Raw genomic sequence first — 13,913 nt, forward strand, 5'->3', positions numbered from 1 at the left:
TTTTTTGAGCTTTAGATATATTTTTGATATGAGACTCTTTTCTCTTATATAGCTAGTAAAGATCTTCTCCCAATCTGTGAACTTTCTATTTATTTTTCTAGCTATGCAAATGACATTTTTCATTTGTTCTAATGGCTGTATAAATTTCCATTTTGTAGAGTTAACATAATTTTTTTTGGATCCATTCAACTACTGTGAGGCATCTGAGCTGTTTACATATCTAGGCTATTGTGAATAGTGGGACAATGACATGGATGTGCAGGTGTCTTTATCATACTTTGGCTCATGATGGTCAGGGTAGAAACCTAGGAGTAGTATGGCTGGGTCATATGGAAGTCCATGTTTAGTTTTTTGAGAACCCTCCAGACTGCTGTCCAAAGAGTTTGTACTAGTTCACATTCCCACTAGTAGGGAACTAGGGTTCATTTTTCCCCATTGGTTGTTCAGATTCACAATGTTGGCCAGACTAATTGGGGTGATATGGATCTCAGAGTGGTTTTGATTTCCAAATTGCCAAAGCAATTCTAGGCAAAAGAAAGTAATGCAGGTGGTATCACAATACTACATAGCTGTAATAACAAAAACAGTGATCAATGGGACAGATTAGAAGACCCATAAAAAAAAAACTACTTACAGTTATCTGATATTTGATAAAGGAGTCAAAGAAATACAGTGGAAAAAAATAGGGTCTTCAATAGTTGGTATTGGGAAAACTGGCATCCAAATGCAGAAAACTAAAAGTGGATACCTGTTTGTCACCATGCACTAATATCAATTCAAAGTGGATCAAAGATCTCACCATTAGATCTGAAATTGAAATTACTGTGAGAGAGAGAGCATGAGAAATATTAGAACTTACAGGTATTGGAAGAAACTTCTTGAAAAGAGTTCCAAAGGATAGAAGATTTGACAAGTGGGATTACATCAAAATAAAAAGTTTCTGCACATAATGTGATGTTAGGAAAATGAACCCTTAAATATGTATTTTAATGTTTTCGTTTCTTTCATGCATGTGTTTCTAACGCATTTATAAGATTATTTCTTTGTTGCTTTGTATGTCCCTCCCCCACAGTGTAACCCCCGCTTTCACTATATTTGATGTCAGTATAACATGTGGAGGAGATGGGGACAAACAAGTCCTTTAAGGATTCAGGTGGACCTGTTACAACAATGAGAAGTACAAAATGTCATGTCAAAACCAGCTTTACAATGTCGGTGTGGGGGGGGAGGGGGGTATAATTGGGTGGGGGGAGGGGGGTAAAATTGGGTGGGGGGAGGGGGGAGGCGGGGAAGGGAAGTGAAGGGTAAACAAAGGAGGAGGCTGCAATGCTTGGTAAGAAATGCATGCATTATCCTGCCCATGTAATTGTAGCCCCTCTGTACAGTATGTTCTCAAATAAAATAAAATACAATTAAAAAAAAAAAAGTTTCTGCACAGAGCAAGACATAGTTACTAAAGTGGAAAAACAGCCAACAGATTGGGAGATCTTTACCAGCAAGACATCAGACAAAGGCTTAATATCTAAAATATACAAGGAGCTCAAGAAGCTAACCCCTCCCAAATCTAATAAATGAATCACTAAATGAGCCAGGAAGCTAAGGAGAGACGTCTCAGAAGAGGTAAGAATGGCAAAGAAGCGTATAATTACAGTAAAGTGTAAACATAGTAGCTCCTATAGCAGGTCTTTGATGATCTCTCTTGCTTGGAACAGGAGGAGTGCCCACTACATGTCTGCTACATCAATTGATGGTGACTACTGTAGACGGATGAAAGAACTCTAAATGTTAAATCCTAGTATCTGCCTTTGCATTATGAGCTGGGTCTCAGAATTTAACTTGCAGTAACAGTAAAGATGCCATTATACAGGCTACCCAAATTGTAGTCTCCGCTCTCTCTAAGATGTATCTTTCCCTTTGGTAAGATCTGTCCTGAAACTGCACACACTGCTCTCAAAAATCAAGGAAGGCATAGTATAACGTTACCCCAGCAGCAGAACTGCATCAGGATGCCCCCCAATCTCTTCTGTCTTATTCTCTCTTTCTTTCTTTTTCTTTCTTTTCTTCTATTTCATTTTTTCTTTCCTTCCCTCTCTTCTTCCTTCCCTCCCTCCCTTTCTTCCTTTTACTTTCTTTCTCTCTTTCCTGGCCTTGGTGCTATTCTTCAGCTTTTTTGTTCAAAGTAGCACTCTACCACCACTTGAACCACAACTCCATGTGTCTCATGGGCTTTCCTGCTCAGGCTGGATTTGAATTGTAATCCTCAAATCCTAGCCAGCCTCCTGAGGAGCTAGGACTATAGACCTAAGCCACTAGGGCTCCCTTCTTTGTTTTTCTTAATCGCTATCCAACAAATCCCCCCTTATCTTCTGAACCAGCTGACCTTTCTGGTAGGAATGAACTTTCCCAGACTGCTAAATGCGATGTAAATTCAGATGAGCTATTTCAACAACTGCTTCTCTCTAACAAGAAAAATGGTCCCATTGTTTCCTAATAATTATACCTCTAGGGTGGGATTTTTCCAGGCGGAAGACCTGAAGTGTTCATCTGAGAAAGACCTAGATTTCTGGCAACTCATCTTACTTAAGATTTCAGACCATTTTCCTCACCAACTACAGATAAAAAAGAAAAGAAGGTTGGCAGAGATGAAGGTTGTTTTGGACCATGGCAATCCCCAGGGAAGAGGTCCTGAACTTCTGCTTATCTAACAGCCACAGTCTCCTTAAGTATTGATTTGTTTTCACTCACAAGTTGGACAAATACTTGCATTGTCTGTCAGAATTTATCCAATCTGCTGGGTTCTGTGTGAACTTCCCTTTCATAATCCTATGAAAGGCTAAACTATTTCTGGGGACCTGAATGCCAGGCTTGTTTCACCTAAGCGTACTTGCATTGTAAACAATATTTCTCAAAAATTATCTACACACATCTTAATCAGTATGGCTGATGTGTGACACCAGCATAATTAATATCAATATCATGTCACGATGCAGACAAGCAGTAGAATTAAGTAAATATTCATGTATTTGGCTACAGAGGAGTCTGTCAACCTAAAAAGATAGTGACATTTCATGTATCTGTCAGTTTAAAAACATTCCCTGTGAAAGGCTGATATACTGGCTTCCTTTCTAAACTGACCACAGTATACACCACAATAGAGCCCAGTGATTTAAGAAATACAAACTTACCCACTATGTTTCATATGTGGTGGTTTATCCATTCGGACTGCCAGTTTGATTTTTAAGTCATTGTCTTGACTATTTTTGGGCACAATCATTTGGTGTAATTCAGCTGTCTTGGAGCTATTGGAAGTTGGGTATAGTATTACCTGTAAGGGACAAAAAAGAAACATTTGAGTGTATGATACAGAGTCTGTGAATTACAAAGGGAATTATTCCTTCATGTTTTCCTAGTTGAAAAGAAGATGCCACAGCCCAAATGTGTCTTACAAACCACTGGACTCCCACCCACAATAGCAGATGGATTTTCAATACAGTTTTATTTATTTTTGACAAGTGTGTGCTTTCACATTATCACATAATGAGTTTTCTTCCTGTGTCACTTCATAATAAATTAATAGCACAACAAGCAACAGCTGAATTGACAGTTGAAAAATACTTCATGGGCACCTATAATTTCAAGGCTATGCTAAACTCCTCAGGCTAAAGAAGTCCAGAAAGAAACACTATTTGAAATTACAGATAACATGCTTAAGAAGCAAAACCAATTATCAAAGCTCTACAAATTTCATATTTTAATCTTTTCACTGTAAAACAGTATTAAAAGATATCAACTCAATTACAAATGGAAAAGAACGATTATAGCACGTTTCCTGATCTAGATCAATACCCAGTAAAGACTACATTTCTGAGTAATATGTTTTCAGAACTATCAAAATGATATTATAATGACTCAAACAAAGTAATTATTTTTCATAAAACTGCCAACTTGCTAAGTGATCAATTCATAACACTTCATTTTACAAAGCCAACTGAGGAAAGAAAAAGCCTGTTCTTTAGATGTTAGGTGCTGTATAGGAAAAGTGAAACAATATATTATCCTTTTCTATTTAGCCTTGACATCTTTTAAATACAGCCCTAGCTAAGCCTTAATGGACATTTTAAAAATGGAATCACTATAAGCCTAGAAGTCAAAACAAAGACATGGAGAACAGCACTTTATAATTTATGCCATTCTTGTCTTACAAGCAAGAAAAGTATGTCAATTTGAAGTAACGATATGAATGAGAGACTTAGAAATGTGCTAAGGTATACTGGAATGTCCTAAAATTGAGAAGGCAGCTGAATTTATTATGCCTTTAACCTTCCAAAGATCTTTATTTCCCTATATTCAGAACAACAACAACAATAACAACAACAAAAACCAGGTCCTCTTTTTTTCTAGGAAAAGCAACCTGATTAGAAAATCTCAAACTATTCTGTGTGTGAGTGTTAAATGTATCCACCATTTCAAGATTTTCTTCTAGCCTGTTCTAAAACCATCACTTTGATGAGTCCAGCATATCTACACACCCAAGTATAAGGGACATGAAAGAAGAGACTCAATGGCATTTACTGTGATTTAAAAATTATAGTCACACTCTAGAAATAAGTCATTTTGACTACTAAACTATCTAGTGGAATATTGAACAGATTCTTTCTTAAATGACACTAAAAACCTCCCACAGTTTTTGGCTTAAATCTTACACAAAAGAATGTCATCATCAACTTATAAGGAGACTCAATCAATCAATTAATATTCAGAGACTAACAGATCTACACATTCTCCACAACTGTACAGCAAGTACAGCAACTTAGAACACCTTTTTCTTCTCTCTACCCATATTCTTCAAAACTTGGTATTTGAGCACAAGCCACCTACAGACTATATTCACTTACAAATCTTTCTATGCGCCGGGCGCTGGTGGCTCATGCCTGTAATCCTAGCTACTCAGGAGGCTGAGATCTGAGGATCGTGGTTCAAAGCCAGCCTGGGCAGGAAAGACCGTGAGACTCCTATCTCCAATAAACCACCAGAAAACCGGAAGTGGCGCTGTAGCTCAAGTGGTAGAGTGCTCGCCTTGAGCTGAAGAGCTGAGGGACAGCGCCCAGGCCCAGAGTTCAAGCCCCACGACCAACAAAAACAAAAAAAACCCCAAATCTTTCTATGCTTATATAAAATTGGAATGGTTCCAACTCTAAAAGTCTTATACAAGAATAGCACATTAAAAAATTTTGACAAGGGCTGGGAAGGTGGCTCAGTGGTAGAGCGCTTGCCTTGCATGCATGAGGCTCTAGGTTGGATTCCTCAGCACCACATAAGCAGAAAAAAAAAAGCCGGAAGTGGCACTGTGGCTCAAGTGGTAGATAGAGTGCTAGCCTTGAGCTGAAGAGCTGAGGGACTGTGTCCAGGCCCAGAGTTCAGGCCCCACAACCCGACCCCCCCCAAAACTTTTTGACAATTTCTTTTTTGTAAATTTTATTTTATTGTAAGGATTTTATACAGAGGGGTTACAGTTACATGAGTGAGGTAATGAGTACACTTCTTGTTGAGCATTGCTACCCGCTCCTTTGTTTTTCTCCTACTATCCCTTCCCTCTTGTTCTCTAAGTGCTGACCACAGGTTACTCAATGGGGTTGCCTCCAAAGTACAAGCTCATGCTACTACTGAGTGTTATCATTTCTGCCATGTTTCATTTTTCTGATGGGCAATTTGGAATGAAGTCAGTGGAAGAGTTTATTTTTCTGTTCTTTTCCACTACATAAACATCTGATTACTTCTTATGTGGATGCACATCAGAATGAAAGAATATGCATGGCTGAGACTCCCTCATAGTCTTTTATCTTCATAACTTTCTGCTCTGGTATTAGTACTTCTTTCCACTGTCCTTCTATGCTTGAGATACGAAAGCAATTCCTGATTTTGATAGTTTGGGGCTCCATATGGCTTCTCTGTTCTGTCATAAGTATGTCTAGTTGCCTGTGTTAAACTCACTCCATTTTGAAAGACTTTTGTTTTCCTGGACAGACTTGACTTAGAAACATATGTTGAATACAGCCTTAAAAATGCTCTGTAAAATAGTCTTGCGATTCCCAAATTGCACAAGCAGAAAATGGGAACACATCTTTGTGTGGTCTAGTCGTGGATGATATTAGACAAGGAAGAATTCTCCACATGAAGAACTCAATCATTTGACTGCATGCTTCCTATGGGATAATGCACAAGAAACACACACATATCTATGTATATATAAACATTTTTTCAAACAGGTTATCTGAAATCTTCCCTTTTGATCCCATCCCAGCATAAACTTTCCATTTCCTCATCAGGCCACCCCTTAGCAAGCTATGTCTTTATCCTTCCTGCCTTTGCCCTAGAGACTACAGGACAAGGATGTTCTTTTCTGAAAACACAACAGAGGTCTAATCGTGGGACCCTGAACACTTTCAGGGGGCAGATCCTTTCACAATGCCCACATGACAGGATTTCATTGTTGTCACTGGTAAATCACTGTGCATGCTTCCCATTTTCCTGTTTTTCAAATGGGAAAGCTTTCTCTTGTTCAATCGATGCTGCTTTACTGGATTTGTGCGAGGGCTGGATAGAGAGGGAGCCTGCAATAACTCACATGGAGCACAAACTTCAGTTCCTAAGTTACTCAGCTGGGAAGAACCACAGCTAAGTGTGATAGAAATGTTGGACTAGATGTAAGGATGAGAGAGGACTTGGGGCTGCTTCCCTCGAGCAGAGATGAAAGTGTTCTATGGAAAGGATGAAGAGCAACAAAACTATGTCACAGCTGAAGGCTGAGCCAGGGCAGGTCAAGTAGTTGTCCATTGGACTCAAGTTTTTACTAGCCTAGAGCTGTTGTTAGTAAATGGCTGATTAGCTGAAGATTGTTTCCTGGCTCCTCCCCACTCTAAGGAGTGACATGTGAACATTCTACCAAAGGTATGTGAGATATGGCATGAGTCACTCTGGGGAAAAGTGATTAAGATATTTATCCTTCATCTTTCTTTGTTCCTATGTCAGGCAAAAGCAGAGAAAACAAATGCCACGGGAAGTTAAAGAGACATACAATGGAAGAAAGAAGAATTCTGAGTCTCCACATGGAGAAAGAAGGCCATTCTCCCTCTAGAACACCCATAGTCAACTGCTCTACAGGAAATACTGTTTTGAACTCCTGAAATGGGGTGACTTGCTTGTTACAGCATTTAGCAGAGTTTCAACTAGAATATTAAGACACTATCTTGCTCCGTAAGTCTTTCACTAGTAAATAAGGATCTAAAGAACTGTTTTTTTACAATAAGAAGTTCTACTTCATTAAGATATTTCACATACAATGAGGTTTTTGCCTGGTGTTGATGATCAGAATAATCAAAATGTTTACTAGGAAAACACTTGCAAAATCCTCCTATAGCCAAGGTTTATGCCTAAAATAAATTGCAGTTCCATACAAAACAGTTCACTTCTTATATTATTTAGCAAACTACTTGGTTCTTTGCTATTTATTCCTTTTAACCTTTTTTTATACATTTCTGCTTCTAGCTTATTTTTGTCACCAACACTTTAAATGTCTTGTCAGTTAGTATGACACAAAAATTTTTACAATTCCTTATTTTAAATATAAAGTAAATGCATCTTTTTCATAATAAAATGGCAACATTTCTTGAAATCCTTGCTAAGATGTAGTTAAAAACACAAAATCATTTTTAGACTTTGTTTTAAACAATACTTAGAAGACAAAATGATATAATTTGTGTGTATAAATATACACATATATGTGTGTATGTGCACACAAACAAATATATATATATACAGATAAGTTAAGTGTAGTATGGCGCTCAGAAGGATCTTCCTCTTAATGTACTTCTATAAATTGGCATCTGTAAGCTGCTTTTCTTCTAGTGAGATACCTTGATTAAAGCCAACCCAGGAATAGTTGTTTATATTCCACATCTAAATCTTTTGACCAACAAATTTATAATGGAAAGCTCCCCAACTCTTTTTGAATTAACAACTAAAAATCAAAAGCAAGAAAGTACAATGAGGAGAAAGTTAGAAAAGCAGAGCATGTAGGTAAACAATTAACTGCTTTTCCCCACAATTTCTTTATAAAGGAGCAACTTTCATTTGGAGATCTAAAGGGATAACATTTACATGGCAGACACAAGAGGTCCTAAAACAGACATAAGGACTGTTGGAAGTAAACACCTTCCAGTGCATCTGATGCTGACATTGTTACTACCCTCCACCCCAGATTCACAGGACTTCCACAACTTGGTTGTTCTGGTCCGGCTTGGTTGTAACCTGGACTGGTTTCCATGGCTTACCACCAAGAGAACTTCAATCAATATAAATAGTCATTACATCAAAAAATTTGTTTTTGCTATGTAATTTCTCTTCAAGTCCTAAAAGCTAAGGTGACAATTCTCATGACATCAATTTCCGGTCCACAATTGGGATCAGAAGCCACAGAGGTAAAAGAAAATCAGAAGAGTATGATGTACCCAGGTCCTAAGAGAAAAGAGTTTCCAGGAATATGAAGTGGACCCCAGGACCAAATGCCGTTCCGGAGTGGACACACTATCTGAATTGAGAGGCTGCTGCTCAGTGGAGGGACACGGCTGCCAGACCCAGCATGAACAAAGGGAGATGAGGCTGGACACCAACGCTTCAAGGGACAGATTCTTTTTGAGGAGGGAAGAATTGGCTCAAGTGTAAAATGGGCAAGCTCAGGCAGGTTGAGTGATGCTATTGCAGCCAGAAAATTCTCCGTGGGCTAAGGATGGACAGAGGATGAGGGCAGAGCCAGCTAGGTAAGTTGAAAAGGAAATGGAAAGCCTGCATATATGGATAGGATCCAAAGGGAAAACTAGAGATAGACTGTAAGTAAATAAATGAAATTATAAAATAAAAGCTTTTGCTATGGATTTTATACACTCATATGTAGGCAAATTGATGATTTTAAGCAGGGAATTGACATATTTAAATTTCCATACTTTTTTTCTAACTGTATCCACATTAGAGAGGAGTCATGTGATGTTTGGTCAAGTGTCTTCACATCCAATATTAGATGAGCTGGTCTTAAAAACACATCTTGAAAGCAGAGTGAGAACAGAACAGATGAACAGTGATTATCTGAACTCATATTTAGGTTTTCGTTAAACTTTTTCTTTTTTTGGCTTACAATCATGTCCTTGAAGCAGAGTATTTTAAGCTATTGCCTGCAGGGACATCTCAAGAGAACAGTACCATCTCTGTGAGAGCCTGACACCTATCTTGGTGAGAAACCTTGGCTTTTGGGTTCAGTGAACACCACCCTAAGTTTTTGTTTCTTTTTAAAGCATGTACTCTTTGCTTCATGTAAATTAACTGTGCACAGAGGTTTTTCTGTGGCATTTCCATATGTGCATACGATGCGTTTTGATCAAATTCATCACCTTTATTACTCTTACACAACTGGCAGACTTTCGCGTTTAACAATTCGTGATTGTTCTGTGAACCTTCTTGAGAAATTAAGACCTTGAGAAAGTGCACGTTGTGAAAGGACTATCTAAATTTCCTTCATTTCACCCACATTTTTACTTAGTAGATATTAATAACTAGCACATATTCTCTCTAATCTCAAGTGCCTGGAGTATGTGTAAGAGATGAATTGGGCAATTTTTTTTTTCTGAGAGAAATTGACATCATTCCATTGTAACATTTTCCAGTATTTTAATATACTGAATTATTTCTCCTTTGATTTAATATCACTGCTTCCTGTCCTACTTAGTTGAAACAAAGAACACCTGCTCACATTGGCTAACATAATGCTCTTTTGTATACTAAAAGATTAGCACAGAGTCTTCTGTCAACTTCATTGTCTGGTTGCTAAATCTACTTCCTTTTATTTTCCAGGCTGGAAAGGATCCTGGAATTTATAATACTGATTTGATCAAACTCCTAACCCCTTACCAAATGTGTACTTGGCCTAACAGTAAAGTCCATGTCTCCCTTCCTTCTAGTTTTTGCATTAAAAAGGCTTCTTTATTTGTTTGAAAAGAATGAAACAACAAAAACATATGATATTAATTGTGTTTGTTATTAGAGAAATTAAGATCCTTGTGATTTGCACAGAAGCTTAAAAATTAAGAAAAAACAATAAGGTGTGTAAAAAGATTCCTCTCTCTCTTTTTTTGACATCTCTAACTTGAACCAAGCAGGACGAGAATTTTGTAGCATGCTGTCTATAGTCAATAGGGTAATTTCTCTAAGACACAGAGGGTGATTAAGCCAGAACCTTTAAGCCAATCAAAAAATATTTTATTGAAATTGCTCACTACAATTAAGTTATTAACATATCCATCTCTTCACATTACTAATTTTATTCCTTTAAAATTATTATTTTAATTTAGAAATAATAACTGTATATTTGTGAAGTACAAAAGAGAATCCTATACAGCCTTCAAAAAAGAGGAAGTTCTGTCAACTAACAACATAAATGGAACTAGCGGGCATTTTGCTACGTGAAATAAGACTAGCCATATGGTTTATATATGCACTCTAAAAAGGTTGACCCCAAGGAAATAGTAGAAAAGTGGTTGTTAAAGCCTGGGGAAGAAGAAAGTAGGACCAGGTTACAGAACAGAGATATTGATCGAATATACCAAGTTAGAGTCATACTGTTATAAAAAATTATCTTTAAGCCACTCTCAGCCAGAGTTCATATCACATCATCTTGTAGGCAACTCACCAAATGCCTTTTATTGGGGTTCTTGGCTGAATGGTTGGAAAGAGAGATGCTAAGAAACACTACACATGAATATCCAACCCTAAAATGGAAACTTTATTGAAGTCCCAAATGAAATACTGCCAAAATTTGATATTAGACAGAGATACTGGTAAATTTTAGAAGTTTTGTTATTTACTTGACAGTCTCTAAAAGTCAAGAAAATGCCCTCAATCTTGCATTTCTGGAATGTGACACAATTCAAGCCTCCTTCAGGTGCCTAGTTCCTAATCTCGAGTTAGTGTGCTAGAAGGAATTACACTAGCACATGGAATTAAAAATCGCCGATTGGGACATTATCTTGTACTACCATTGGGTTCAATGTTCTCAAAAAGTGTCTAAATTTTTTTATGGAAAAAGAAGGTAGAAAAGTTCGTGTAAGCATGATGTGACATTAAAAAAAATTGGCTACACCAACAACAATGACAAAATATTTGGCTACTCATCGCTAGCCATAGAAATGAAAGGAAGCTATTAATCAAATATAGGCAGAATCCAGAAGCTAGAGAGGAAGAATAAAATGTTTCTTGTAGGCTATCTAGAAAAGGATACACACCTGTGTAAACCCTGATTTTAACCCAGAGAGGTTCATTTTGGAACTCTGACCTTCAAAATTATAAAGTAGTCATGTGTGTTGTTTCATGGTACTGAAGTTTTTGGTAATTTGTTACAATAGCAAGAAGAAGCTAATATATAGAGAGAAGCTATGATTTATCTAAAAGGAAATTTAATTTTTAAGTGTCTTCTGCTAAGTATGTAATTTAAAGTTGTCCTTTCATTTAAATTTCTATCATTAGCTTTTCCTGCTTTCTTGTGGGTTTATGTGCTTACTTCTGTCACATTCTTAAAGGACTGTGGGAGTAGAATCTTGTGAAAATATATAGCTTTTCTCTCACTTTGGTTTAATAAATTTAAACTTTTGACTTTCTTACAATAAAAATATTTAACAAATAATTAAGAATTCTCTCTTCTATTTCAAAACCTTTTAAAGAGCTTATAAGAATGATGAAATATGCCAGTTGTTCTATTTTTTATGGCTCAACTAAAGATATTGGCCCTTTTACATCACTTTTATTGCTTGAATGTGTTGATTTCATACTTTTCCATGGGTGGAATGATATAGTCTTTCATAAGTCTCATTAAGCTAGGAAAGCATCATTATTATTCTTGATGTATTGCCATTGGCCATAAATTATGAATTGTAGTAACCTTTACATTTACTTTCTAATACAGTTTCTATTAGAGGACACTGCATGAGCCACTTCATTATTTTTCTTTGTACTACCCTGGTTATAATAATGCCTGCCATTTAGGGAGACCCTTTTAACTGAGTGTCTCAGAGTGCTTTATGAAATTTAAATTAATTCTCACATCACCCTTAAAAGGGTAGGCATTATCTTGTTATGTAAATAACTTGACACTGAAGTTAAATGAAGTGCTAAGAAAAATTACTTCAAGGTAACAATACACACTTTCAATTTCATCTCCTCCCCAATCTAACACATTATTCCCTTATTTATTATGCCAAAATTACATGAATGAATTTACCTTTGTTCCTCACTTTTCATTCATCAGGTACTTTAAGAATCCTTACAGCCAAGTCAATTTCTGACAACATGAAGCGCTGAAGAGAGAGGAACAAATAATGTCTAACCTTGAATATCTTCAGCTGTATGCTTAAATAGAGGCATATGGCACATACAATTACAGTAAAAGAGTTCAGGTTTGACTAGATAATTTACAAACTACAGATAACTATTAGTATTTATATTAAAAATCAACCAGCACTTTGAAGAGTGTAGGGGAATTTTTATTCTTCATTTGAATGTGAAATCTACAGAAACTAAAAATCATTGCTTAAACAATTTGCAAAATTGATAATAGTATTGAAAACCTTTCCAAGCATACTCTTATATGTATGCAAATGAGTTAGCAGGCACTTAAACAATGGGGAAGAAAGAAGAATAGCAGGTTCAGAATTTGGGTTATACATTTTCTTACCCTCAAAAAAGAAAAACAAATGAATTGAGACAGGTAGATGCTAAGAAAGGAGAATGAAGGGAACAAATCCCAGGGAGGAGAAGACTCATGGGCAGGATGAAGTCCCTTAGTTGCACGTGGGCTCCTGACTACAATGGAAGAGCCAATACTAGAATCAAAGTCACAAGCAAACAGGTCCCAGAAATTTCAGGCCCTCATGTCCAACAACCAGCTAATATGAATCAAGTAGCATTGATTTAAGAGCTTTATTATTGACTCCTCTAATTTATGCAATACAAACTAGCAAGGAATGAGTACTTAACTTTCTAAACCACTGCTAAAGCAATTGAGATGGATATTCTTTTTATGCTCGGCTTTACTGAGGTATAAAATCTGTATGTTTATATTATACAATATGACTGATAGTCACCCAATAGTTATTGCTCTAAGTACCTGTTGAGAAGATTTAAAATCTGCTGCCTTTCACAAATTTCAAGAATATAATATATTAGTATTTACTATAATAACAATGTACAACTGATCTCTAGAAATGACTTATCTTGCCTAATTAAAACTTTGTATCCTTTGACCAGTAACTCCACATTCAATCCAAACCCACGCTCCTGGAAACCACCATTCTATTCTCTATTTCTGTGAAGTTGATATATTCATTTAGGCTTCATAGAATGGACTTAAGGAGACTATGACTTCCTATTACAAATGTGATACAGACAATACAAACTAAAATGTCACTGTTAGACCCAAACTATTTATTATTCTATGACAATCCCAGTTTATTAGTTGATTAGGGGATCTCAGACACTCAACCAAAAGGGATTCATTCAAATTTCTACTACTCTATTGTCTAGGATAAATGAAACTAAGTTAGATGAAATGTGTCAATTTTTTTCCATCCATCCTTCCAACATTAAATTATATATGTACTGTGAGTCCAAAACTGCTAGAAAGACTGTGCCGGTTAGGTTGAGAGTACATTGTAGGGTTTACTGTCACAGGGATAATGATGCACTAGATGCCCTTATGAATGAAGAATTTGTTTTGTCTCCTGCACCATAATTTCTTTATCTTCAATGTGAAGATATTGGAACAGATGAGCTACAGTATCATTTTGAACTTCAAATTTCACTAATAAACAAAACAG

At 36.6% G+C, this 13,913-nt stretch overlaps 1 protein-coding gene across 9 annotated transcripts in view; it reads right to left on the reverse strand.

Moving 5' to 3' along the window:
• Cadps2 (calcium dependent secretion activator 2) overlaps nucleotides 1–13,913 on the reverse strand; it is a 423,408-nt gene that overhangs the window by 197,338 nt on the left and 212,157 nt on the right. For 8 of the 9 annotated variants that reach the window (XM_069996657.1, XM_069996656.1, XM_069996659.1 and 5 more), the window contains exon 8: nucleotides 3,186–3,325. In XM_069996657.1, the coding sequence (XP_069852758.1) occupies nucleotides 3,186–3,325 (140 nt within the window). Of the gene's footprint in view, nucleotides 1–3,185; nucleotides 3,326–12,326; nucleotides 12,396–13,913 lie in introns of those variants that run through there. The other variant, XM_069996658.1, reaches the window with a different exon arrangement.

The sequence above is a fragment of the Dipodomys merriami genome, unplaced genomic scaffold (genome assembly GCF_024711535.1).
Source record: "Dipodomys merriami isolate MVZ:Mamm:240054 unplaced genomic scaffold, mDipMer1.0.p SCAF_5, whole genome shotgun sequence".
In the NCBI taxonomy this organism is placed as follows: Eukaryota; Metazoa; Chordata; class Mammalia; order Rodentia; family Heteromyidae; genus Dipodomys; species Dipodomys merriami.